The sequence below is a fragment of the Peromyscus californicus genome, unplaced genomic scaffold (assembly GCF_007827085.1).
Source record: "Peromyscus californicus insignis strain IS unplaced genomic scaffold, ASM782708v3 Scaffold_17__1_contigs__length_78620276, whole genome shotgun sequence".
Classification (NCBI taxonomy): Eukaryota; Metazoa; Chordata; class Mammalia; order Rodentia; family Cricetidae; genus Peromyscus; species Peromyscus californicus.
In genome coordinates this window covers 22,028,626-22,053,760 of record NW_026294469.1, presented here as the reverse complement: position 1 = coordinate 22,053,760, position 25,135 = coordinate 22,028,626, and the positions used below count along the sequence as shown (strand labels likewise).

At 52.8% G+C, this 25,135-nt stretch overlaps 1 protein-coding gene and 1 long non-coding RNA gene across 12 annotated transcripts in view; one reads left to right on the top strand and one right to left on the bottom strand.

Annotated features, from left to right (window-relative positions):
• Positions 1 to 20,553, bottom strand: part of Bin1 (bridging integrator 1) — a 63,409-nt gene extending 42,856 nt beyond the window's left edge. For 6 of the 11 annotated variants that reach the window (XM_052741795.1, XM_052741796.1, XM_052741800.1 and 3 more), the window contains exon 1: positions 20,253 to 20,552. In XM_052741795.1, coding sequence (XP_052597755.1) covers positions 20,253 to 20,336 — 84 coding nt within the window. In that variant the 5' untranslated portion in view covers positions 20,337 to 20,552. Of the gene's footprint in view, positions 1 to 20,252 lie in introns of all 11 variants that reach the window. The other 5 variants (XM_052741792.1, XM_052741797.1, XM_052741794.1 and 2 more) reach the window with 2 other exon arrangements.
• Positions 17,123 to 25,135, top strand: part of LOC128112636 (uncharacterized) — a 65,263-nt gene continuing 57,250 nt past the window's right edge. The window contains exon 1 of the long non-coding RNA XR_008219072.1: positions 17,123 to 20,055. This is a non-coding gene — a long non-coding RNA (uncharacterized LOC128112636). The remainder of the gene's footprint in view (positions 20,056 to 25,135) is intronic.

The window sequence follows — 25,135 nt, the reverse complement described above, 5'->3', positions numbered from 1 at the left end:
ATACACACACACACAAGAGACAGCTGAGATCAGCCAAGCTAAGAGCTTTGGCTCAGAACACAAGGGGCTGCCTCCCGCTGTGTCCCTCTGCCCGTACTTAAAGGGTCCCCCAGGTGGGCGGGGCAGAGTGGCCAGCTGCAGACCTGATAGGGAAATTTCAGGAGATACAGGATATGAAAAGATAGACCAGGGGAGTGGGAGTGGCCAGAGGTGGGCACCCAGGCAGAGAAGGGGTGCAAGGCCCTCCCATCTGCCCTCTTCTGCCCCAGAGGGCTCTCTCATGCCAAGCCCACAGACAGGGCCAACAACAGCAGAGGTGAGCAGCAATAATGTCCACGGGGTCCATTCTCTACTACAAGAACCCTCAGCCTCCAAAACTTCCCAGCACCCCTCTTACACCCACGCTGATCTTGCTGTGCCCTGGAGACGAGTGGTTCTCCTCTCCATCCCTGCTAGGACACTGGAGTCGCCTGAGCTGGCTCTCACGAGGACCAGATGAGCAGCTACCAGGTATCCAGGCGGCAGACAGCACCAGCAAAAAGGTAGGTCAGAAGAGAGGATCGAAGCCCGTGCTCCGCACCAGACTCCCTAGGTCCCTCTCAAATTCTCATTTGAAAGAATAGACCTTGTAAAAAAAATTGAACAGATAGCACAGCACACAAGCTGCACTCTCCTCCATGCTCACCAGGCAGCCCTGGCTACCTGCCATACCTGCTCTTTGTCATGTTTCTGCTTGTTTGTTTGTTTGTTTGTTTGTTTGTTTTTTTCCCCTTTGAGATAATGTCTCAGGTAGCCCAGGCTGGCCTCAAACTCACTATGTAGCCAAGGGTAACTTTGAACTTCTGATCCTTCTATCTCTACCTCCCAAGCGCTGGGATTACAGGTGTGCCCACCACATCCGATTTTATGGGCTCAAACACATGTATGAGGACAAGTTCAGATCCACAGCAGCCATATAAAAAACACAAGGTGTAATAGGGCATGTCTATAATTCCAGCATTGGGGAGGCAGAGACAGACAGATTCCTGGGGCTTGCTGGCCAGCTGGAAAGCTGGAGTGGTCGAATCAGTGAGCCCCAGGTTCAGTGAGTGATCCTGGCTCACAAAATAAGGTGGAAGCAACTGAGAAAAATAATGATGTTGGCCTACACGCACACATGCACATACACACAAACACATACATAAACATACACGTCTGTACACACACACACACACACACACACACACACAACTTTGGTAATCAAAGTGAGATGTCTCAGTTAGTTTTTATTGTTGTAATAAAATACCATAGTCAAAAAGCAACTTAGGGTAAAAGATTTATTTCAATGACAGTTCCACATCATGGTCCATCACTGAAGAAAGTCTGGGCAGGAACTCAAAGCAGGAACTGAAGCAGAAGCCACGGAGGAAAGCTGCTTCCTGACTCAATCCTCACAGCTTGCTCCAACTGCTTTCTTACAGCGTCTGGGACCACTTGCTCAGGGGTGGTACCACCCACGGTGAGCTGGGACCTCCCACACCAATCATCAATCAAAAAAATTGCCCCACAGGCTTGCTAACACGTCAGTCTAGTGGGAGCATTTCCTCATTTGAGGTTCCTTCTTTCCAGATGACTCTGGCTTATGTCAAATTGACATAAAACGAGTCAGCACAGAAGGTCTACAGACCAGCTCCATCACAGGGCCTGGCAAAGAAAGGGAATTCCAGGTTCCATCCAGTTCTGCTGAATTAGTTTCAGATACCCCACTATGCAGCCTCCACCCTGAGTTCCATGCACAGGGAAGCCTGAGAAGCCCTTGTTCCTGAGGCCCAGCTCCCTCCATGTGCCCTGGCCTTCTGTGAAGTTTCCCTGCTTACTGCTGCAAGGACAGGGGGAAGGTGAGTGCCAGGAACTCACACTTTCACTTTGCATTCACTGCGTCACAGACCTGTTCCCATCATTATTCTTTTTGCTGCTCAAACGTGGCCAGGGGAGCCTCCTGACATATCCCCACTTATCTTCCTGCACTTCGGTTCTAGCATTGCCAAATGCTCCAGGCTCCCCAGTCCTGTCCTGCCTCTACCCTAGAATCAGTCCTTTCTTCCCTTCGGGTTTAATGCTGCTCCTGGGAATCCCTGCTCCCTGGCATTTAGTCTTCCCCTCACGCCTCAAGCTCCTGAGTATTACCCTCCTTGACGGTCACTACTATCAACTCGACAGGGTATAGAATAACCTAGGAAATGAACCTCTGGATGTGTCTGTGAGTTTCTAGACTGGGTTAACTGAGGTGAAACACCCACCCTAAATGTGGGCGGCCCCATCCCATAGGCTGGGGTGCTGGACTTCAGAGGAAAGGAGCTGAGTACCTGCACCGGTCTCTCCTTGCTTCCTGACTGTGGATGCCATGTGACCAGCTGCCTCATGCTCCTGCCATCACAGACTGTATCTCCTTAAATCATAAGCCGAAATAAACCCTTCCTTCCTTGAGTTCCTTCTTGTCAGGTATTTGGTCATAGCAGTGGAAGAAGGGACTAAAGCACCCTCCCTTTAGAAATAAGAAAAGCAGGCCAGGGTAGACCAGATGGCTTGATGGGAAAGAACCTCTTGCAGTAGTACCTGAGGGCCAAAGTCTGATCCCCAGACTCCATGGTGGAAGAAAGCAGGCACATGCAGGCAGGCTGGCACACACACACACACACACACACACACACACACACACACACACACACACATAGGCACACACACAATTAATTAATTAATAATAATAATATATAATAAATTTTTAAGTAATAAAAAGGAAGCAAGCAAACAAACTATTGCCCACATTGCTAAGCAGAACAGGGCCAGGTCTGTGGTCTTGAAGTAGCCATGAGTCAGTGCTGCTCAGCCCCGTCAATGTGGGAAGAGAGACAGACCAGGACCAACAAGCCACCCAGACCGATCACCTGTTGGGGCCAGGGTCAAGCTGCAGCACCTGCAGGCTGCTCTGGCTAGGGCTGAGTGTGGCTGGCTCCTGTAGAGATCATATTGCTCCAACAGGGGGCCCTGGCTCAGGAATGCCCACACGACTGGCCAGACCCTTTTCCTGGTCTATTCTGCCATTTGAGATGCCTCCAACCACAGCGTCCACTCTTCCTTTCTGGAACAAGAAGGCTATGGCTGTAGTGGGTAGCCATTCCAGCTTTGATCTGGAAGTTTCAACCCCCATTGAGGCTTCAGCAACTGTCACACCTACAAGGTGGGGCCAAGGGAGGCGCTGAGAGACCCGAGATCTGGATGGGCCAGCATGCTCTGTTCCTGGACCCTAGACGGTGGAGGTTGACCGAGCAGAGCTCCAGAGAACACCTCTGGACTGCAATACACCTTCCCCAGACCCCGTGACCTACCTATCCCTTCATTCGTAAGTTACCCACTAAATAAATCTTCCTTTTAACTACGTGGAGTGGCCTTAATAATTTCACCAATAATGGCAGCCATGTTGTGAAAGAGGAGACAGAGGCACACCAAACAGGGTGGCATAGGCCAGGACTACAGCTTCATTACCGGGTGGTCCCTGGATGCGGCTCTTGCCACATGGGCTGGTGACAGCTCAAGGAGCAGCATCTCATCTTACGGAGCCCAGGTGAGCTCTGCCAATCTCTCCTCAGAGTCTGGGTTCAGACACTGAGGTCTAAGCACTTGGTGGTGATTCATAATGACTGTGTATATCTATAAAGGATTTTCTGGACTGGGTTAATGAAGGTGGGAAGATCCATCCTGAATACAGGAGGAACCAGACCACAAGCGGGGGTCCTGGAGTGACTAAAAAGGAGAAGGGGAGCTAAGTGTCAGCATTCATTTCTCTCTGCTGCCTGACTACAGACGCAATGTGACCAGCTGCTTCACGTTAGTGAGGCCGTGTCTTTCCCACCACGACGGACTATATAAACCTTCCTTCCCAAGGTTGCTTTCTCAGGTATTTAACTAATGCACACTCCATCCCTTCCGAGCCGCCCCAACAAAACCAACTGAGCCTGCTCCTGACACCTTAGGCCTGAGAAGGCGATCCAGACAGAGCTGTTGCTGTGCCCTACCCCGATCCCAGGAAGGAAGGGAGAGTAACCAAAGAGAGAGGTTAGACCTGGGGCTGGCATCTTGGGAGGGCTGCAGGCTACTGAGCCTAAGGCCGTGCGCCTTCCCCGGCTGTGGTCCTAGTAGAGAGGAGAAGCCTAAGTTCCCACGCAGGGGCTCAAGCTCGGAAAGCAAACCCAGGATGGAGAAGACCGTGGCCAGGAACAACCCTTGGGGCTTCCTACAGTGCAGCTCCCGCAGGTCAGTCTGCCTTCCACCTTCCAGAGTAACACAAGTACCTGTGATGCTGGTCTTGGGACGAAGCCAAAGACAGAGTCCATTCCACCCCCAGCAGATTAGGGCATTCCCCAGCCCTCACACAGCCCCTCCCCCTAAGGCAGCAGAAGCCCGTGCCAAGCACTCACACCCAGATATGAAATGACACAGATGCACATATACTCCCCCCCCACCCAGCAGGGACCCGTGCCCATGCTCTCCGGTTGCCTCTGGGCATGTGGATGATGGCAAGACTCATGAAGAAGCCAGGGAGCCAGGCCTCAAAAGACATGGAAAGAAAGCCCCCACATCAAAGTGAAGGAAAGTTGCAGGGACCCAAAGGAGTGGAAACCCACAGGGTAGAGCCCCCACCTCTGTACCTAGGGTAGAGCGGTCTCCCCGACTCACAGGCTCGGGCTACCCTAAGGGACAGACCTGAGTCCTCTCAGGCCAGCTCCTGCATCCCTTTACGTCATCATCCTTGAACCTCTGTTTCCCCTCGGTAGTGCTGAGATCACAGGTGAGCGGCACCCGCCCTGATTGATGCAATGTGGCGCTGGGGAATGAAAGCCAGGGCTTTGTGTGCATGAGGCTGACACTCTACCACCTGAGACACATTCTCAACCCTCCAGCACCACTTTCTGTTCTTACTGTGTTTCGCCAGGGAAAGGGAGAGTGACTGGGGCTTACTGGCCAGGTGGTCTAGTAATTAGTGGCCATTAATTACTAGTAATCCAAGTTCTGGAGGCTGGAACTCAGGTCCTCATGTACTGTACCAACTGAGCCATCGTCCCGCCCACCAAGCCGGATCTTGATTGACGTTCACTCTATCATGACTTCCATGCTGCACGGGGACATTCTCAAAAGGGTAGGTCAGGAAATCCATGCAGGCGAGACTGCAGTGGCCAGAATACGGACAGGAAATGATTAAGAATAATTAAATACAGCATGAAAAGCGGGCGGGAAGGGGAGATTCAGGCTTGAGCAACTAGAGAAAGATTGTCATTCCCCAAGATGGAGATACATGGGGCAGTGAGGTACCCAGAGATGCCAGGAAGTTGGGGCATGAGGATCAGGGCCACAGACTCCACCCTTGGAGTCACGGCTGGTTCCATTCCTGTCCCCTGTTCCAATCCTAGATAGGATTGTTTGTACCCAATCCAGCCCACCCCACTTCATCCCCACCCTACCCAACCCCTCCACATGTGCCCACACATACCTCTGTGACTCTCTTGAGCTCATACTGAGTCTTCCTCAGAGACAGACACCACCTAAGCCCACAACTCACAGACCCAGCTCCCTTCGGCAGCCTGCCTGGCTGCAGTTCTTGAGGATCCTGTAAGAACTCAGCCCATTGCCCCGGGCCCCTTGGTTAAAACAGTAAGGCGGGTTGGAGAAATAGCCCAGATGGTAAAGTGGTTGCCTTGTAAACGTGACGCCCTAAGTTCAAGCCCCAGGACACACATAAAGAGACAGGCATGCTGGGTGGGATACCTGTAACCCTAGCACTGAGGGGCAAAGACAGAGGATCCCCAGTCAGCCTGGCCCATTGGACCAATGAGAGACTCACTTTCGAAAAGCAAGACGGGCCAGTGCTTAAAGAGCTGGTATGTAAGCAAGAGGGCTGGGAGTTCAGGGCCCCAGAGCCCATGTCATTGTTGGGTGGGCAAGGCACCTCTCTGTACTTCCAGCCTTAGGAGGCCGACATGACCTTAGGAGGTCAGAGCAAGTTGGCTAGTGAGATAGGGGAACCTTGGGTCTGATTGACACCCTGCTCCGAAGAATACGGTGGAAGAGAGACAAAGAACAACTCTGGCCTCCATACATATGCCACACTCAATGATAGTACAAGGTCCTCACAAATCAGCAAAAGGGAAAAGTCGTATCCCTTTGGGGACAGTCTTGCAGAACCAGCAGCAGCCACTATGGGGAGCCCTGACAGAGCCTCGATAGTCTGGCCCTCGTACCCAGCCAAAAGCCTGGCAGCCAGGCATGGACAGTGGAATGTGAATGCCACAGGGTGACCCCGGGGCCTACCATGTTGGGTGAGGCGCCGTCCTGACAGGCACACGCCCCACCCCTGGCTGGAGTTCTGTACCGACCTATAAGGATATATATCATCAGAGCAACCCCTCCTTGCCCCGACACATGTAGGGCTGGCGAGTGTGGTGTTATTCTCAGCCCAGCATGGGGGTGGATCTGCCTCTAAAGCCACCACCTCCCACCCCCTCAGCACCTGCTGCCTGGGCTGGAGAAGAACACACACACACACACAAACACACACACACACACACACACACACACACGGGCCTAGTGTACCAGCTGCCTTAACAGACACAAAGCCCTGGGTTCCACTCCCAGCACTACAAAACAAAAGCACTGGGGAAAAAAAATCACATAATTCCATAAAAACAGACTAATGTCGTATTCCTAGCCCCTCTCCAAGCCACATCAAGAGTAAATCATGGGGCTCGGGGAGATGGCTCAATCAGTAAAGGGCTTGCCTTGCAGATATGAAGACCTATCAACCCTCTCCCCCAAAACTATATGGCATCACAGTACATGCCAGTAGTCCCAGCATGGGGAAGGCAACTGGCCAGCTTAGTTGGATCAGAGAACTCCAAGCCAGTGAGAAATTCGGTCTCCAAAAACCAGGGTACCTGAGAAATGACACCTGAGGTTGACTTTTGACCTACACATGCATGAATGTGCACACATGTGCACACACACACACACACACACACACACACACAAAAGAACAAATTACGGGAACTCATGGTTCACTTACAACTTTCCGTAGCTGCTTCCTATGAGGGAATAGGCACTGGCGTGGGGGTGCATGTCTGTAGTCCCAGCACTCAGGAGGCTCAGGCAGGAGGACCACCCAGGCCAACCTGGGCTGCAGAGCCAGACCCCTACGGTTCCTGTGCCGGCAAAGGAAGTGGCCTAGACAGCATGGTAGACAAAGAGAAGACTGGAGAGAGGTGAAGAGGCCGGAGAAGCCATTGTCCTTTTAGCTCTAGATGCAAGGCAAGGGAAGTTTGGGAGGAAAAGGTTCTGACGCTTGTGTGGTTTTCTCAAGGCCAACACGAGGCTCCGCACTCCAGGTCCTAATGAGCACAGCAGAGGAGAGGGAAAAGGCTCGGAGAGGTTGAACATGGCCTGGCTTGCTGTCCAAAGAGGAGAGGACTGCCAACTGAATGATGGCCTTGCGTGACTTCTGCCTGGGGCCCTGGGCACCACTGGGCTCAACACTTCAGGGGACCACCAGCTCAGAGAGACAAAGTGAGGAGGAGAAGGCAGCCAGAGGATGGTCACTATACCTCAGCCTTGGTCAAGTCACCCCAGTCCCTCTCCATTGGAGCAGATACTTCCCTCTATGACTTCAGAACTCTAGGAGACCCAGCCAAGAGCTGGGTCCGCCATATGTTACTAGTAGAAGGGCTGAGGGGGGAGTCCAGGGAGGGCAGCATGGATCCCCGAGCAGAAGAGAGGGCAGAGGCCCCAGGATCCAAAGCCAAGCCTCACACACCCTCTGATCAGACTGTCCCACTCCCTGCCCACAGGGCTGCTTCTTAGGTACAACAGTTACCATCCAAAGAATGGGCCCAAGCAGGGAGCAGGAGAAAAAGGTGAGGCTGGGAGTGGATGGCAACCCCACAAACTCCACAGGCTGGCCCTTGGCCAACAGTTGGCAAGGCTGCGTGGCCTGGGGGCTGACCCCCTGCAAAGGCTGACTTACTTACTTCCTCCTTCCCCACTGAGCCTCAGGCCCCTCCATCTGGATCCGGAGCTGGGCCTGGATTGAACGTAAAGGCCAAGAGCAGCACTGGAGGCCACAGAGCAGCCTCACACACCCACGCTGGCCTAAGGTACACCACACACCCTGTAAAAGGCTGCAACCTGACCTTCAGCGTCCTGGACTAACGGTGACAGCTCAGCTCTACCACGGAGGATATCGTCACACTCCACAAGCAACTTTCTCAATGTCAAAGGGACAGGAAGTAGGGTCTGCCCTTCAGTTGAGGACAGATTCAGCCTGTACTGCTGAAATTTGCCCTTCAGCCTCTGGCCAGCCATAATGACTCACAGAGTCCCCAGTCTTTCCTTCAGAGAAGGTGGTGGGTATATCTTGACCCAGCTGCTACCACCCTCTCAGGGAGCAGGCCAGCTTTATTCATATCCAGCCCTGAACCTCTGAGAACCTTTACTCATAAGAATACCCAGGCCTTAGTCACCTTGGAATGCTTCTGGAGTCGATGGGAGATCCAGAATCGTGGAGAAATCCCTGACACAGTGAAGGGTCCATTCACTTTCTCTAGAGTCTCAGCCTCCGAGGTCCCTGTCCACCTCCCAAGCATATACCAAGGCCTTAGTCACAAAGGCAGCCCACATAGGGGTTCCATCTAAAACACAGAGGCTCTGACATCTGCTCTGGGGTAGACACTACCCCTCACCCATCCTCTCACTCCTGGCATTCAAGAGTGGACAAAGCCAGGGCGGAGAAGACGGCTCAGCAGGAGACAGTGTAAGGACCTGGGTTCAAATCCCTAACTCCAGTACTGGGTGGGTAGCCGGAGAAGATACAGGGGAATGCTTGGTTTGGACCTGCTGACTGCCAGCCTAGCTTCAAGTTCAGAGACCTTGTCTCAAGGGAATAAAGCTGAGAATGGTGTATCAGGACACTCCACCCCAACACACACGCGCACGCGTGCGCGCGCGCGCGCGCGCGCGCGCGCACACACACACACACACACACACAGTGGACAAAAACAACCTGGGCTCAGAATGAGGTCCAAGATAAAGGAAATCCCAGGGCTTCCCCAAGCAGATAAGGGGAGGAAGAAGGAATATACTCCGTGCAGTCTGACTCCTCCTCCTCCTCCTCCTCCTCCTCCTCCTCCTCCTCCTCCGACCCCAACCTGGAGCCACAGACAGCACTGCAGTTCAATTTCTAGAAACCTCACATCAGCACAGAGAAAATGCAAAGGCTAACTGCAGACCATCAGGGCCCTCCCCAAGATCTCCCGGACACAGAGCAGATTAGCCCTGTCAGGAAAAGGGGGAGAGGGTGGGATGGGGGAAGAGGTTCTCTCCCCGCCCACGCACACACTTAGAGGAAAAGTAGTCTCAGAGAGCAAGCAAACCCTTAGGGCCACAGGGCAAATCCTCTCTCCTCTCTGAATGTTAAATCCTCTTACCCATCCTATGACGTCACTAAATTTCTTCCACCCCTTTATCTCATCCAGCTTCTACTCTCCTCTTGTGTACCTGCCAGTGGTCCCGTCTAAGTCAGAGCCCCCATCGACGCCATCACGCATGTCTGACCACTGGGCCAGTCCCATGGCGTGTGCAACAAGGAGTAAGATAGCTCATGCCATCCTGGACTAAGAACTAGGGAAAACACAGCGGCCAGAAGCATGGAAATGGGGTCCACTGACGACCTCTGGGTATCAGGCCAGTGCCCAGGGCTCAACGGTAGGGGGGGCCCAGGCTTGCTAGGACTCAGCCATCTCGACTGAAGTGAACTTAGTGAATGGTCCAAAGAAAGAAGCTGCAGCTGTTGGGAGGGGGCTGAACCGGCTGAGGCCGTCCTGTCACCCTATCTATCCCCTTCCGGCCCTGAAGCCCCAGCGAAGCTCCTCCCACCACAGGCCCCATGGAAATCTCCATCTCCTCACCAGCCAACAACCACCCCATCCTCCTCCATAGTACAGCATTCAGTATCATCATCTGCCACCCTGCAACCCGCACCTACACCCAGGCATGCCCAGAGCTGGCAGGACTCAAGAGTAAGGGACAGTCCCATGCCCTTCTAGGCCACGGGATAAAGAGGGTGATCGGGTCCCGACATTCCTGCTCACCAGAACCACCGGTGTCACCCCCATCTTCATACACCCTGCCCCCCCCTACCCCCTCCACAGGCCCTGTAAAAGAAGACATAAGCAGAACCAAACATCACAGAGCCAATACAGGAGGCTTTGCGCTAGCCCCAGCTGACCCAGGCCCTCAGGCCTCTTGCAAACAGCTGGTTTCTACTCTGGCCAAAGTTACTCCCCCTGAAAATGTAGAGCTCACTTCCTTATCCCAGCTGCCCTGAGATCCCCATGCCCAGAGTCAGTAAGACACCAAAATTGTGAATGTTTAGTTGAGCGCAAGCTGGGGAGACAGGATGGTTCCGGCTACACTTGAGGAAGAAAGCTGAAGAGCCTGACCCAGGAGGCCAGGAACACAGGTCAGCAGGTAAGGTGTTTGCCACAGGAGCAATCCTGAGTTTGATCCCCAAAACACACACAAAAGAGCCAAGATGCGGTGGCACACACTTGCAATCCCAGGTCTGGGAGGTGGAGCCTGGCAGGTCCCTGGGGCTCACTCGTCAGCCAGCATGACTGCTGTGGCGAGTTCCAAACTATGAGAGACCCTATGAGAACACCCAGGTGAGAGAGCCTGGAAGAAGGGCCAGTGGGTAAGGGCACTAGCCACGTGAGTCTGATGACCTGAAACCCTGGGACAAATATAAAAACCCTGATGGAGTAGTGTGTACCTGTAACCCCAGCACACCCACTGTGAGAGAGGAAGAAAAGGACAGAGAACCGTCTGGAAGCTCATGAGCCAGCTCCCTGGAGTATACACAGCAGCAGCGGAAACAAGAGACCCATCCTCAACAAAGTGGGAGGTGGGAAGCAACTCCCTAAAGCGGTCCGCAAACCTCCACATGTGTCCCATGACACAAACCTGCACTCACGCACCTACACATTCTAGATTAATTCATTGACTTCAAAATTAATTTAAAAAAGTAAGATGGCCGGAGTCCTGACGTTGACCTCTGACCTCCACAAACACGTGCACACCCGAGCCAGACCCAGTCTGAGACAAAGCCAGTTACCTCCTCCCCGACCTGGACTCCATGTATCTTTTCTCGGCCTCAGGCCTTCACCTCCCAATTGCATTAACTTTCCCGTCTCAAACAGGCCTTGAAAATTCTTCTTCCATGACTGCCCACAGCCCAGCCTCGCCTCTCGGGAGCCTTCCCTGATCATCCAGGCCTGTGGGTGCACTGTGTGAGAAGCAGGCGGCTCCAGGGGGAAGGCAGGAATCTCCCTCGCAGACTCCTGACCCATAATGGCCAGTGAGAGAAACCACCTCAGCCCGAGTGAGCTGCAGTCTCCCCAGAGTCTAATTCAGGTCAGATGTGCTGCATACACAATGAGGAGTCCGCAGGGGTTGCCCTGCCAGGGTGCCAGGGCGGTTCGATAAGGAGCGGAGTCTGTGGTAGTACGGGAGGTCTAGGACTTGCAGCAGCTCTAATGGGGGGGGGGGGGGGGGGACACCTCCCCAGTAGCCCTGTAGTAGATGCTGTCTGTGGCCACCCACTCACTCCCACGATGACCTGGGGCTCAGCTTAGTGCAGGGCGCTCACACTGCAGTGGGAAGATGATGCAGCTAGGCACCCTTCCAAAGGACACCAGAGACACAAATGCCCTTTCCCAGGGGTACCCAGAGATAGTCTGAGGCTCCCCCTCAAGCCCCATGATGTGACCCCAATCCATCTGTTGTGACACTTGGGATCTGGGGCAGGGAACAGGGCAGAAGTGCGGGGCCTGGAAGAAGAAAAAAGCATAAGGACCACGTCTAAGGGTGGAGACTCCGAGGCAGCTGTGAGGCCTCAGGCCTAGCAACCACACTGCCCCCCACAACCTTGATCCATACAACCCAGTACTTCTGTCCCTTGCAAGTCTGCTCATATAGAGCATTGGTCTGCTGAGGGCCAAGGTCCCATTTGTCATCTGACCTCAAAGCAGGCAGCCCCCCACTCATCACACACACACACACACACACACACACACACACACACAGCCCTGACTCGCCACAAGAACAGTTTCACCAGGCAGCCAATCTGCAGCCGCTTTTACTCCACCACATGCCTGAGCTATTTACTCATCCATCTGACCATGGAGGAAGGGAGGCCTAGATTACCCCAACGTGGCAGAGCAGGGTGGGACCAGCATCCTAACTCTAGCCCCGGGCCTGCAGTAAGCGTCCCTCCTCTCCACCTCCGCCTCTCCATCCCTCAGCCTCCAGGCCTGTCCGCCATCAGCCCTGTCTCCTGATGTCAGAAGTCATGCATCCCTCTGCAGTAAGTACACTGGTCCTCTAATTCTACAGCCACAGCTTCAACAAACGGAGTACCAAAAACATTTCAAAAGACAAAATGGTGTCTAAACACACACAGGGTGTTGTTTTTTGTTTTGTTTTGTTTTTGCTGTTGTGTCCTGAGCAATATATGATGTGCCATGTGCTCACACCGAATTGAGCATTATAAACCATCGAGAGACAGGTAGCAGCATACAGGAAGATGTGTATAGTTTCTATGCAAATACTACATTAATTTACGTCACAGGCTTGACCTCTGAAGGATTTGGACATCTGTAAGGTGGGTACCCTGAAATCAATTTTCTAAGGCACTTTAGGGCTGATTTCATGCTGAGAATACCTGCTGTGTGCTGAGCTGGCGGTCTGGACACCACCGAGGAGGCAGGAGGCAGTACCCTGCCATTGAGAGCAGAGACACGGAGCGCTGCACACTGAGAAAAAAGATTGCCTAACTTGTGTGGTCAATGCGCAACTGTCTTTCTCCTGGGGAACATTTTCAAATACCTAGTATCCCTGTCATTTTATAAAGGGAACTTTGTAGCAAAGATGGGAACTAAAGTATACAGTATGTGATTCAGAATAAAAGGTGTTCCTGAACCGGGGGAAATGACCCAGTGGGTAATGCAAACATAAGGACCCCCAGGCACAGCAGTGCGCACCTGAAACTCCAGCACTGGAGGAGGCAGATCCAGGGGTCTCACTGACAGCAAGCTCCAGGTTCAGGGAGACATCTTGTTCCAAAAAATAAGGTTCTCTGGTCTCCATGTGGATATACACAGGAGAACACACTCACACACACACACACACACACACACACACACTCACACATAATCACACTCTCACACACACTTACACACACACTCTCACACACACTCTCACACACTCACTCACACACACCTACTCACGCACGTACTCGGTCTGGTCTGTCCTCAGTTGTGAGATGGAACCGTCACCTTCAGTCTTGCTCTGGAAACCCAGGCCTTCCATCACCTAGTCTACCACACACAGTATAAACCTCCACCTCAAGTGGGATTAGGGGTGCATCTTATTTAAGGGTCAAGTGTCTCAGGGGCCAAAGTCCACCTCACCTGTATACGTCTTCCCACCTTCTGACTGCAGGAGAAGTGGGAACCCGTAAGTCTGGTTGGTCCAGAGAGTCTACAGTGTCAACCACTGGACCAGGCTTCAGTTCTTTTCTTTTTAAAATAAATTGTATTATTTGTTTATTTATTTACTCATGTGTATCCACATGTGTATATATGCATATGTACCATAGCATACATGTGGAAGTCCTCTCTCTTCCACCGCATGGGATCCCCAGGGATCGGAGACAGAACTCTGGTGGTCAGGCTGATGACAAATTTCTTTTTATCCCCCAAGCCACCTTGCCAGCCCCTTAGTTTCTTCGCTGGGTGAGAGTCACAAGACTGCGTAATGATGGCAAGGTGTAGGTAAGCTGTAACCCACAGCTCTTATTATTAACTTGATATTTGATGACGCTTCCCTCGGGCAGGAACAGCAGACTTTCTCTTCTCCATTCCCCAACTCTGACCCCTGCTCCTTAATAGCATGTGCAGAACCCAGCAGCCTTGTTTAGAGGTGGCGGCCTCTTACAGGGGGCTTCAGAAGCCTGAGTGCCAGGCGTTCCCTCATGGAATCTCCTACGGCACTAGAGCAGTGAGAGGTTAAATCAGTACTACCGGTGGTCTCAGGCCTCCCCTGACCTAGCAGCACCTACACCAATTTCCACTTCAACTTCCCAAGCGCCCGGGGAGCAGGTATCATTACCTCTTTTTCAGAAGGGAAGACTGAGGTCAGACAGATTGGCAGGATCTGCCCCAGGATAGGAACACCGTGTGGGTGTGGAGCGATGACTCAGCCCTAGTTCACCAGACCTGTGACCTTCCCGGCACTGTTGCTTAGATGGGATCTCCCAAGCGGACCCCTCCAGTCCAGGCCACCTTTGACATCTTTGGTAGCATCCAATAAGTGCCTCTCCCATGCTCCCCCAAAGTGTACTCTGAACGGGCACCCCCTAATCACCTGGCCCTGCACAAACACCCACCTCAATCTGCGAATTTGCCCTGGCCTGCCCCTCTACGGTGTAAAATTTTAGGATTAGCACGCTTTTCTTTGCATTTTTCAGACCCAGGGGAAGCATGCCAAAGAGGAAAACACAACATACCAGACAGACATCCAACAGGAAGTCCCCCACTGCAAGAGGTGGCCCCTCACCTGGAGACCAGACTCTTCCCCTAGCCTTCCCCCAGCGAGGCAGCCAGCCACGTCTGTAATAGTCACATCCATCTAAAACCTAAGCACAGGCATTGTTCTCCATGCATGGAACACGCTCCTGCTTGTGGCCACTGTGTGATAACCACGTCCCCAGCTAGGACATCAGCTCCACAAGGCACAGCTTTGATCCCCACTTCCTCTGTGTTTAGCACACAGTGTGTGCTACATGTTGTGTAGAAGAATAAATACACAAATTCATCACCACTCCACCAGTGTCAAGAAACAAAAGACTAATTAAGGAATTTATCTGTAGGAACCGAGTTAACGCTAAAACATTCTGATTCTTAAGTCCAAGCCTTCTGCCTGCAAGACTGCCCCTATACACACCACTTACTCACATGCATGTGCACCACACACATAAACATTCCCACAGTACACAGTGCATGTGTGACACACACACACACACATACACACACACACACATACACACACACACACACACACACACACACACACACACACACACGCTGTTATCCTAAGCCTGACAGGCTAAGGGCTCAGCAGGGATTAGCTGTCTACAAAGGCCTGTAATGGACACTCCCAGGGAGCGATTTGAGTAGTGGGCCTCGTGGAGGGCTCCCAAGGAGGTTCTGTGTTACCAGTCTACCTACCCAGCCGATATTTAGTGAGCACATGCTATGTGACAGGAGTCTGTTAAACGCTTTCTGTTTTTCACAACACGCCTGTGAAAAGGAGCTATCATTATCTCCAGTTTATCCATGGGGCTGGGGGTGGGGGGGTTGGGGGGTTCTCCAGAAGGACCTGCCACCCGACTACAGCCGGTCAGGGGGACCCAGAGGCCCCGCGTGTGTGAGCCATGCTGATGTGCAGGATGGAAGACACAGCAGGGCTGAAACATTCTCAGCACTGTCCCAGCCTCACAACTTGGAAAGAACTTAGCCAAGGCCATCCATGCAGAAGCCAGAGAAGGAAGGAGACAGAGGAACCTCAAAAGATGATCTGTGAGGAAGTGGTAGAAAGTGGTTCCTACCTCAGCGGCTGTGAGAACCCCTGGGGCACACAGATTTTTTTTTTTTTACCCCAGCATGCAACACTTAATGAAATCTGGCCTGAGTCATCCAGCCACCCCTCTCGTGCATGGAACTGAAATTCTCACCATCCTCACCAGCCCTTCACACCTTGGCCCATACCTGTACCCTAGGCATCCCAGCAGGCTCTCCCTCTTCCACCCCCCCCAACCCCCCCCCCCGCCCCTGTACAGTACCAATTTTGCCTGGCTTCCACCTGCCACAGCCAGTATACTACTGAGGCCACCAGGCCTGAGGGGGCTCAGGAAGATCCCAAGGACATGCTTACAGCTCTCCCACACCTTCCTGAGACCAGTGTCTCCAGAGCATCCCCTGTGACCCCATCCCCAAGGACCCAACGCCCCATACAGAAGGCAGGTTCTTGCAGGGAAGATAAACCATTCACATAAAGGATTTTCAGGAAATCTGATCTCCGCTGGAAGGTTCAGCAGAGCCTGTCCAAGCTCAAGGAGACAGGCCCAGTGCAGAGAGGTAGAAAGGAAAGGAGATGATCCGGCATGGGAAAGGAGACTGAGAACAGGCCTTAGACTCTCCAGGGCACAGGGAAGCACAGAGATAGAAAGGGGATGTAGACTATGCCTTGCATGGAAGGCAGCAACTTTAGGCTGGGTCCTCAGACTGGGGCAAGCCTGTGTAAGTAAAACCAGTGGCCCAGATGACCTCAGAAGCAGGGGCTATGTGATTCTAGCAGGGACTCAGGGCTATGCAGCAAAAGCACATTCTGTTAAAGGGGACACTTGCACCTGCTTCTCCTAAAGGTAGCCTAGCAACTCTTCAGGTCACCACCAGAAGCTTGATGCTCAAACCCAGCTCCTACTACGGAAGTTGATGTACCTACCACCAGGGAAGACCTTGATCACGCACAGGAACACAGTGCAGTTCACTGCCCTGTGTCAAGGTGGCATAACAGCAACATGGCGCAGTTTACCACCACGTGGCCCGGTCCTATAAATAACCACGGCTGCCCCTTCCTTTGCTGAGCATCTGTTTCACATGCCAGAGACGTGCTGCACACCGACAACCCCAGACTTCCCACTCCCACTGGCGTTCCCCACACTCTCACTTGCACCCCCTCCAAACATGCTCAGGGACGGCCACAGCCATCAAGGAAACATTCCCTCTTTGTGCATTCCCACCACACCCAGGACCTTCTCCCTGTGCTCAACCACTGGCTCAGTACTGTGAGAACAAGGCCACACTCCCTCACACACTCTTCCCTGAGGACTCCTAGGCCGTGGACTTGGGCAGGCAAGATTCCATACCCCCCCCCAACCCCAGCTGTCCTTTTCTCCAACCACCCCATCCCCCAAAGGGCCCAACTCGCCAGCCTCTAATCCTCTTGTCATCTGACCCAGCCTCCACCCTAAATTGGCTTTGCCCAGCCACCCTCCTGAGGCCCAAAAATGGACACAGTCATTTATAGAGGGTCAGCTAAGCCAAATGCAATGGGAAGATGACCTCATGAAGCCCACGGGCCTGGTCTCCAGGCACACATGCTCATCTCAGGCACACAGCAACAGTACAGGAGTAAGCCCCATGGAGGCCTGAGCCATATGCTTCCTGCCTGAGGCAGCGCGCATGGACTCAGTCTAGGACAAGGCACCTGGCATGTGTGTAGGCAGGGAAGTAGAAAAGAAGACAACTGATCGCTCCCAGGTCTGGGCCAGCCAGGGCTCCAAGACCAAGCACCCAAGTCCCGACATTCAGTCATCAACACCCACTAACCAGAGCTTGAGAGACACACAAGGGTCACAAGCACAGCTCGGCCCAGGGCAGTCAAAGAATAGCAACCTAAGACTCATTAGGGGCCACAGAAAAAAGCTGGTCCTGTGACCCCTCGCAGGACCCCACGACACCAGAGGGCACACTGCACTTTGCTGTCACTCAATCTCCAAGGCTGTTAGGACGGAGAAGTTGGGAAGACCAAATGGGAAGCCATAGGGTCTTCTTCCTACGCAAATACACTGGAGGCTTTCTTCTTATTGTTTCTGTGTGTATGCACATGAACGTAAAGGCCAGAGCTCAACATCGGGTCTCTTCCTCAACTGCTCGACCTTATTGTTTGAGAAAGGATCTCTCACTGAACCTGGAGCTTGCTGATATAGCCAAACTGGCTGACTGGCAAGTCCCAGAGATCCTCCTGTCTCTACCTCCCCAGCGCTGAAATTTCAAACTCACAACACTCCTGCTCCCAGTTTTACACATGGGTCCTGGGGGATCAAACTCAGATCCTGTTTGTCCGGCAAATACTTTTCCAACTGAGCTATCTCCCCAACTTTCCCTGTGCTTTCCACCTGCCATCCTTGCTCAGAAAATACCCTCCTGTGACAATAAAAAATAAAAAACTGCCCTGGGGCAGCTGGTTTATTTGAAGAAAGGTAGGCCCAGTGTCAGGCAGGACTGTTTGTAGGACAGTGTGGGACTGAGAGCCTATTAGCAATGGGTATTGAATAGGGCATGGACCACCACCAGAAGATATTGGGGAGGCAGTCCAATCAGTATACCCAGGCTGCGACAAATGAGGATTCCAAGGGGCAGGATGATAAGCAGAAGAGGACCTAGGTGGGACGCAGGGCTTCCTGGAAGCTGGGTCTGTAGGGCCAAGCTGGGAGGGGATGGGAAACAGGCTACTGTCTCGGGATACCTGTCAGACTGTCTTGGCTTCCCCTGGGCAAATGGTCCCGAACTAATGCCCATGGGACACAGAGCAGCCGTGGCAGGAGGCAAGTGCAGACCCATGAAGCCCAGGCTCAGACAAGGCCAGCTGCTGGCTAAAGCCCTGGTCCATGGCCAACCAGCTGTCAGCCAACTGCCCAGAACCTCTTTGTGGGTATTGAAAAGAGAGATGGCCCAGCAATACAGGACCATCTACAAGAAAGGGGTACAGCCTACACTGTATGGCGCCTAGGGTTGCTTCAAGGAGACTACTGCTAGCAAAACAGCATCTGGACAGAGGTGCACACCGGCGACAGTGAAGAGGCATATGAAGTTGATCTTCACGGAGTGGGGGCAGGGAACTTGTCTCAGTTTACTCCTGATATTTCCATTCATTTCCTTTAGGAGTGGGAAACAGGCTCCAGGCACCTTAAATGAATTACTAGGTCACTGGGAGCCAGGGTAGCTGTATCTGCCTACTGCTCCAGCTGGGTAACTGGTCTCCTCAGCCACCAGAAGACTATTGGGGCGGGCGGGGGGAGGGGGGGTACGGCTCTAATCCCTCTCTCTTCCTTTTCCTCCTGAATGGGGTAAGGAGCTCTGGCCAGATCTGGAGATTAGCAAGAGCCTCCCCATACTCACAGTCACCCCCTCCTTAGCTAGTAACCACAAGGATGAGGAGGAGTAGGGCTCTAAGGAAACTCTCCTCCCCCCCCATCACATCACGTGGCTGCATCCTTGGGGAGCGCAGAGCTAGCTCTCAGCTGCAAAAGTCATTGTTTATAAACAGCCCCAAGACTGGCAGAGGAAGGCAAGCCTGTCCCTGTCCCCATCAGGCCCCGGCCCAGCTAGAGCCATGGGGGGCTATCCCTAGCAGAAACACGGATTGTACAATCTCAGATTTCAAGAGTCGGAATTGGCAGGGGAAGTGGCGTCAGCAGCTGGCGTGATCCAATTCAATGAGCCAGGGATAGCGAGGGGTAAAAGGCAGGCCGGGGAAGGACCCCTGCCCCCAACCCCCGCATTTCCTGCACAGTCAGGGTGTCCCAGGAAGCCCTGATCCCATCTCCTGCAAAAACCCCGGAGTACTCTCAGACAACAGGGATGGGGTTCCCTGTGGCGCCCTCCACACCCCTCTTCTGGGCCACCGGTACAGCCAGGAGCTCCCACCATCTCTCTCCAGCGGCTGGAACCGCCAAAGCCCTGCGGGGGCTAGGGGTGCAGAACCCTCTGCAACCCGGCGGGTCTGGGCGGGACCTTCTAGGCCGCAGGCACCTCTTGGAAGGAGAAAAGCAATCCCTCCTTCGGGGATTAACGTAGAGAGGCCATAGGAAGGAGAGGGCAGTGGGCGCCTTGCACTAGCCAGCTGGGAAAGTGTAGCCTTAGAAGTCTGGGACGTGTACAGCCCTAGGGGCAGCGAGACAGGCTCCCTCCCCCCACGCAAGCCCCGCCTGGATTGCCCGCGTGGGTCTAGAGAGCTGGGGGTCACCTCCCAGCCTCCCGACCCTTGGACTCCAGGCTAGGGTAAGAGTGGACCCCGCGTCCGAGAAGCGAACCGGAGCGTGGGCCTCCACTTCTCTGCAGAGGAGCCGCGAAGGTACAAAACGGTGGGGGAAGGGGGGGGACAAGGTGGACAGCTGCGCTCTCCTCTACCAGAGCCCGAGTAGGGAGGAGGGGACACCCTAACTGCAGGGAGACCAAGCCCGGGGACTGCTCGGCCACGATCATCCGGAAGTGACCAGCTCGATCCCAGGGGTAGGGGTGAGAGGTGTGGCAGGTTTACCGGTCGCTCACCTTCTCCTGCGCTCGGGTCAGCTTCTTCTGTACGTTGCTGGCGATCTTCCCCGCCGTCACCCCCTTGCTCCCCATCTCTGCCATCGCGGCGCCGGCCTCGCCCGTAGCGAGCGCGGATAATGGCGCGGGGAGGCGGTGCGCGCCGCACTCGCAGCCTCCAGCCCCGGCCGCTCCACCAGCCTGGGCTCTGGCTCCACGCCGCGCACTAGAACAGCTCCGGGGACTGACGGAGACGGAGCGTGCGCGGCGAGAGCGAGCCAGCGAGCGAGCGACGCGGGGATCCAGAGAGGGAGGGACCCACGGGGGGAGGGAGGGGGGCGGGGAGAAGGGACTAGCCGCGGGCGGGTCAGCGCCCCCAGCCCGCCCCCTCCGGACACGACACTGCCTTTTAAAGGGCCATTCTGGGATTCGGATCCTCACCGCCCAGGAGGAGGGAGCCTCGAGGGCGGCCGCTGGGAACCGGGGGGGGGGGGGGGGGGAGTTGGGGGGGGGCGGGCTGCGGGGCAGGGACTCCCCGGACGTGCTGGCGATTTCGTCTGGGGGTGGGAACTACCTACGCTGTCCCCGGTTCCGCGCCACCGCGATCCTGAGGCTTAAATCCTCCTCCCAAGCAGATACCTCCTGCAACCCTAGAACCAGGTGAAGGAGTTGGTGCTTTCTAAAATCAAAGATAATGGGGAAGGGGGGGGGCGGCGATAGATGCCTGCGTGGCCCTGGAATCCCTGAGTCGCCGGGGGCTGGGAAAATGCCCTTCCAGGGATTCCCCTCCCTCGGGCAGCCGGGCGTCCGCCTCCACCTGCACCCTAAGGCAGGTCCCTCTGTCCCTTTCTCTTTGCCTAGTCCTATGCCAACTAAGCACTTGGTTTTTCCAGTTTGCCTTTAACTATCGTCCTAACGATCACCTAACCTTAGCTGCATGTTTAATGTGTGCCTGGCATGGTGTGGAGCGATTTGGTAAGCATTATTTCACCCAGTCTCCAACAGTCCTATGAGGAAGAGGCTCCGATTTATTACCGTTTTACAAAAGAAACACCAAGAGGCTAACTCCATCCAGGCTTGCCACCGATGTATGGGGGCGGGGAGGAGGGGGATTGCCTAATCCTGTAATAGGGAAATGATTAAGGGTCATTCAGTATTCGTGAAGATAAGGCTATCCAATGACACATACTATGTAGTCACTAGTGGGGGAGGGGCTGTGCTAGGACTTTGACGAATACCAAAATTCTCCGGATACTCAAGTCTTTTAATGCAAAGACTCCTAGGGAAAGAGGAACAGGCAGTTACCTGAAGCATGCTGGTCAGCCAGCCTACTGTAGTTGGGGAGCTACAGGCCAATCAGATCCTGTCAAAATGACAGCTCAAGTTGTATTCTGGCCTCGTGTGGACAGCACACACACACACACACACACACACACACACACACACACACACACTCATGCAGACATACACACATGGCAGAGTATTTACATGTGACTGACACCTATCCCCCACATACTTTAAACCATTTCTGATGATTCATAATGTCTAATGCATGCAAATATTGCGTAAATAGCTGTTATACTGTTTTGTTCAGGGAATAAGGACAAGGAAAAAGAATTCAGTGCAGATACTCAGTGCAGATAAAATTTTCCCCTGAACGTTATCAGTCCTAGGATGCAGAACTGCAAATAGGGAGCGCCAACTGTGTGTATTTGTGAGGTACGCTGGTATGCACACCCTCTATTCAAAGCCATACCAGGGACTGTGAAAAGTTCTGGGGCATTCTCCTACCCTGGAAGTTCCTCAGGATTTGTGGGCAGAGTTGAACAGAGATGAGTGCTCTTGGGGGCCTAGCTGTGTCCAAAACATGGACAGGAGCCAGGGTGTGAGACCTATGGAATGCTCACAGTAGACCGAGGAGCGAAGGTGGCTGGGACAGGGTCTCAGAGACAATGGGATTCCCCAGAGGAACAGAAAGTACTTACGTAGGCTCTCCCCCAAGTCCTTGTACAAATGGAGAAACTGAGGCCTGAAAAGAAAAGGCTCAGCCAGCCTTCACAATGGCCCGTCTCGCCCCCTGGACCTCCCCTGGATGTTGCCCGGCTACATCTGGACTCCTGGACTCCTTCCTGGCCCTTTAGTCTTCCTATTGTGGCAAAAGAAGACAGACTCAGCAGCTGGTCACTGGCAACAGTCTCACAGATAGCAAATGACAAGCAAAGAACCCGCCCTCACAAGCACTGAACACTGGGAATGGAAACCATTACGTTGAAATTATCCGCATAGGACCCGTGTTAGATCCGCGGGATGCATGGAAGAGCCAGGCACTGCAGGCACACTGATGATTCCCGGGCTTGAGAAACTCAAACAGGGGCATCTGGCCAGCCAGCCTGACTAAAGGAGGCTATGAGCGCCAGGTCAGTGAGAGACACCGTTTTAAAAATAAAATATGGAAAGCAATTGAGCAAGGTATTCAAGGTTGACCTTTGATCTCCATGTGCATACATATACACACACAACACACTTACATGCACATACGTATACACACACACACCACACTTACATGCATACACATATATGCACACAAACATGCAAATTCATTATAAACTTATGCCCCATTTATGAGCCCCTCAAACAAAATCTAAATAGCCTGGGTTCCTAAATCAGCATTCTCCTGAAATACATTTTTGCCTCGTGGTCTCTTTCCTAATTTACAATTGTCTACTATTCTCTCAAAGCAATTATTTTCCTCCTCCTCCTCCTCTCCCTCCCTCCCTCTCTCCTGAGTCTCATATATCCCTTGACCTAAAACTCACTATGTATCCGAGAATGACCTTGAACTTCTGATCCTCCTGCCTCCACCTCCTGAATGCTGGGACTACAAGCATGCGCCATGGTGCCCCATCTATGGGGTGCTGTGCATAGAATCCGGAGCTTCATGTGTACTCGGCAAGTACTCTACCAATTGAGCCCCATGCCGGGCCTGTCACAGCCATTCCTTCCAACACTCCTTGAGGGAAGAAATGAGCAGAAGTCAAATTCTATTACAGTCAGCCCCTGGGAATGGAAGATTCTGCTTCATTGGGCTTCTGGTGTTTCCAAATATGACAGAAAAGTACGAAACAACAGAAAAATGTTCCTCAGTGGGAAAGGGTCAGCCATGCCGACACAGCGGAAAGAGAAGCCATTGGGGAATCCTTCACAATTAGGAAACAATACAAAAGTGATGCCCTTGGTATGATCATAAATGAAAAGACAACCAAAATATATACATGCGCTATCCTTAAATCTACGTATGAGCTAATTAGATGCTCAGGATCAAAGACTCAGAAGAGCTATACATCAAGAAAGATGGCTGAGGCCCTAGTGCCATCTCCAGAACCCAAATAAAAAAGCCAGGCTCACTGGCCAGCCAGCCCAGTTGAATGGTGGATTCTAGGTCAGTGAGAGACTCTTCCCCCCAAAAAAAGAAGATGGGCAGCTCCTGAAGAATTATACCCAAGGTTAGCCTCTTGCCCACACACAGACACACAGACACAGAAACACAGAAGCAGGGGGTGGGGTGGGGGAGCCGTCCTAACCAAATTAGCAAATTACAGGTAAAATTGAGCAACCCTATCTCAAAAAACAAGATAGACATTATCTTGAGGAACGACATCCAAGGTTGTCGTCTGGTCTCCATGTGTACCCATACACACAAACACTCACATTCATAAATTTTAAACATAAACATTATGAGGAAACTATTTTTTGAGGACAGTATTTGGGAAACAACAATGTGACAGGAGAGGCAAAAGCTTGGGAAGAGAATGTGTGTGCTCCGCACCTGAATTTAGAGGGGCAAAGAAACAATGCATGCTTGTTTCTAATTGACTTTCTACTTCAGAACAGTTTTTTTAAGATTTATTTTATTTCAAGTTGTATGCATGCGTTGTGTGTGTGCATGTGATCGCAGATGCCTACAGAAGCCAGAAGAGGGTTCAGATCCCATGAAGGTGGAGTTATAGGAGGTTTTTTTTTTTTTTTTTTTTGTATTTCGAGACAGGGTTTCTCTGTGTAGCTTTGCACCTTTCCTGGAACTCACTTGGTAGCCCAGGCTGGCCTTGAACTCACAGAGATCCGCCTGGCTCTGCCTCCCGAGTGCTGGGATTAAAGGCGTGCGCCACCACCGCCCGGCTACAGGAGGTTTTGATCCACCCAACATAGGAACTGGGAGCCAAACACAGGTCCCCTGCCAGAGCAGAAGATGCTTCACTGCTGAGCCATCTTTAGGCTTGCAACAAAACTGAGCGGAAGATGCAGCCATGCCCCAGGTACCTGCCACTCACACGCGTGAACAGTACCCTAGTTTCGCTGTTGACATAAAAGCAAAGTAGGGAAGAAGGAATTTATTTTATCTCACACTTCCAAATTTCAGTCCATCATAATAGGAACAACACAGCAGCAAATGCTTACGGGAGCCAGTCATATCGAGCACAGAATGATGCCTTCTTGGTGTTCAGCTGGCTTTGTACACTCTTACAATCCAACAGGGCCCAACAGCAGGGGATGGTGCCGCCCACTTTCACACTGAGTCTTTCCCCATCAATGAAGGCGGTCATGACAATCCCCCACAGATGTGCCTACAGGCCCACTTGACCTAGACAGTCTCCCGCTGAGATTCTCTTCCCGAGGAGTCTAGGTTGTACCAGGTTGGCAAAACTAACCATGACATGTAGCCTTCCCCACCATCAACATCTGCATCAGAGCGGCCCGTTTATTATAGTTGATAAGCCTGCTAATCTCACTATCCGCTCAATTCCATAGTTTCTTTCCATTAGGGTTCACTCTTGGTGGTGGACATTTTATGGGTTTGGACAAGTGTACAGTGACATAGTTACTATTATAGCATCATACATACGTTG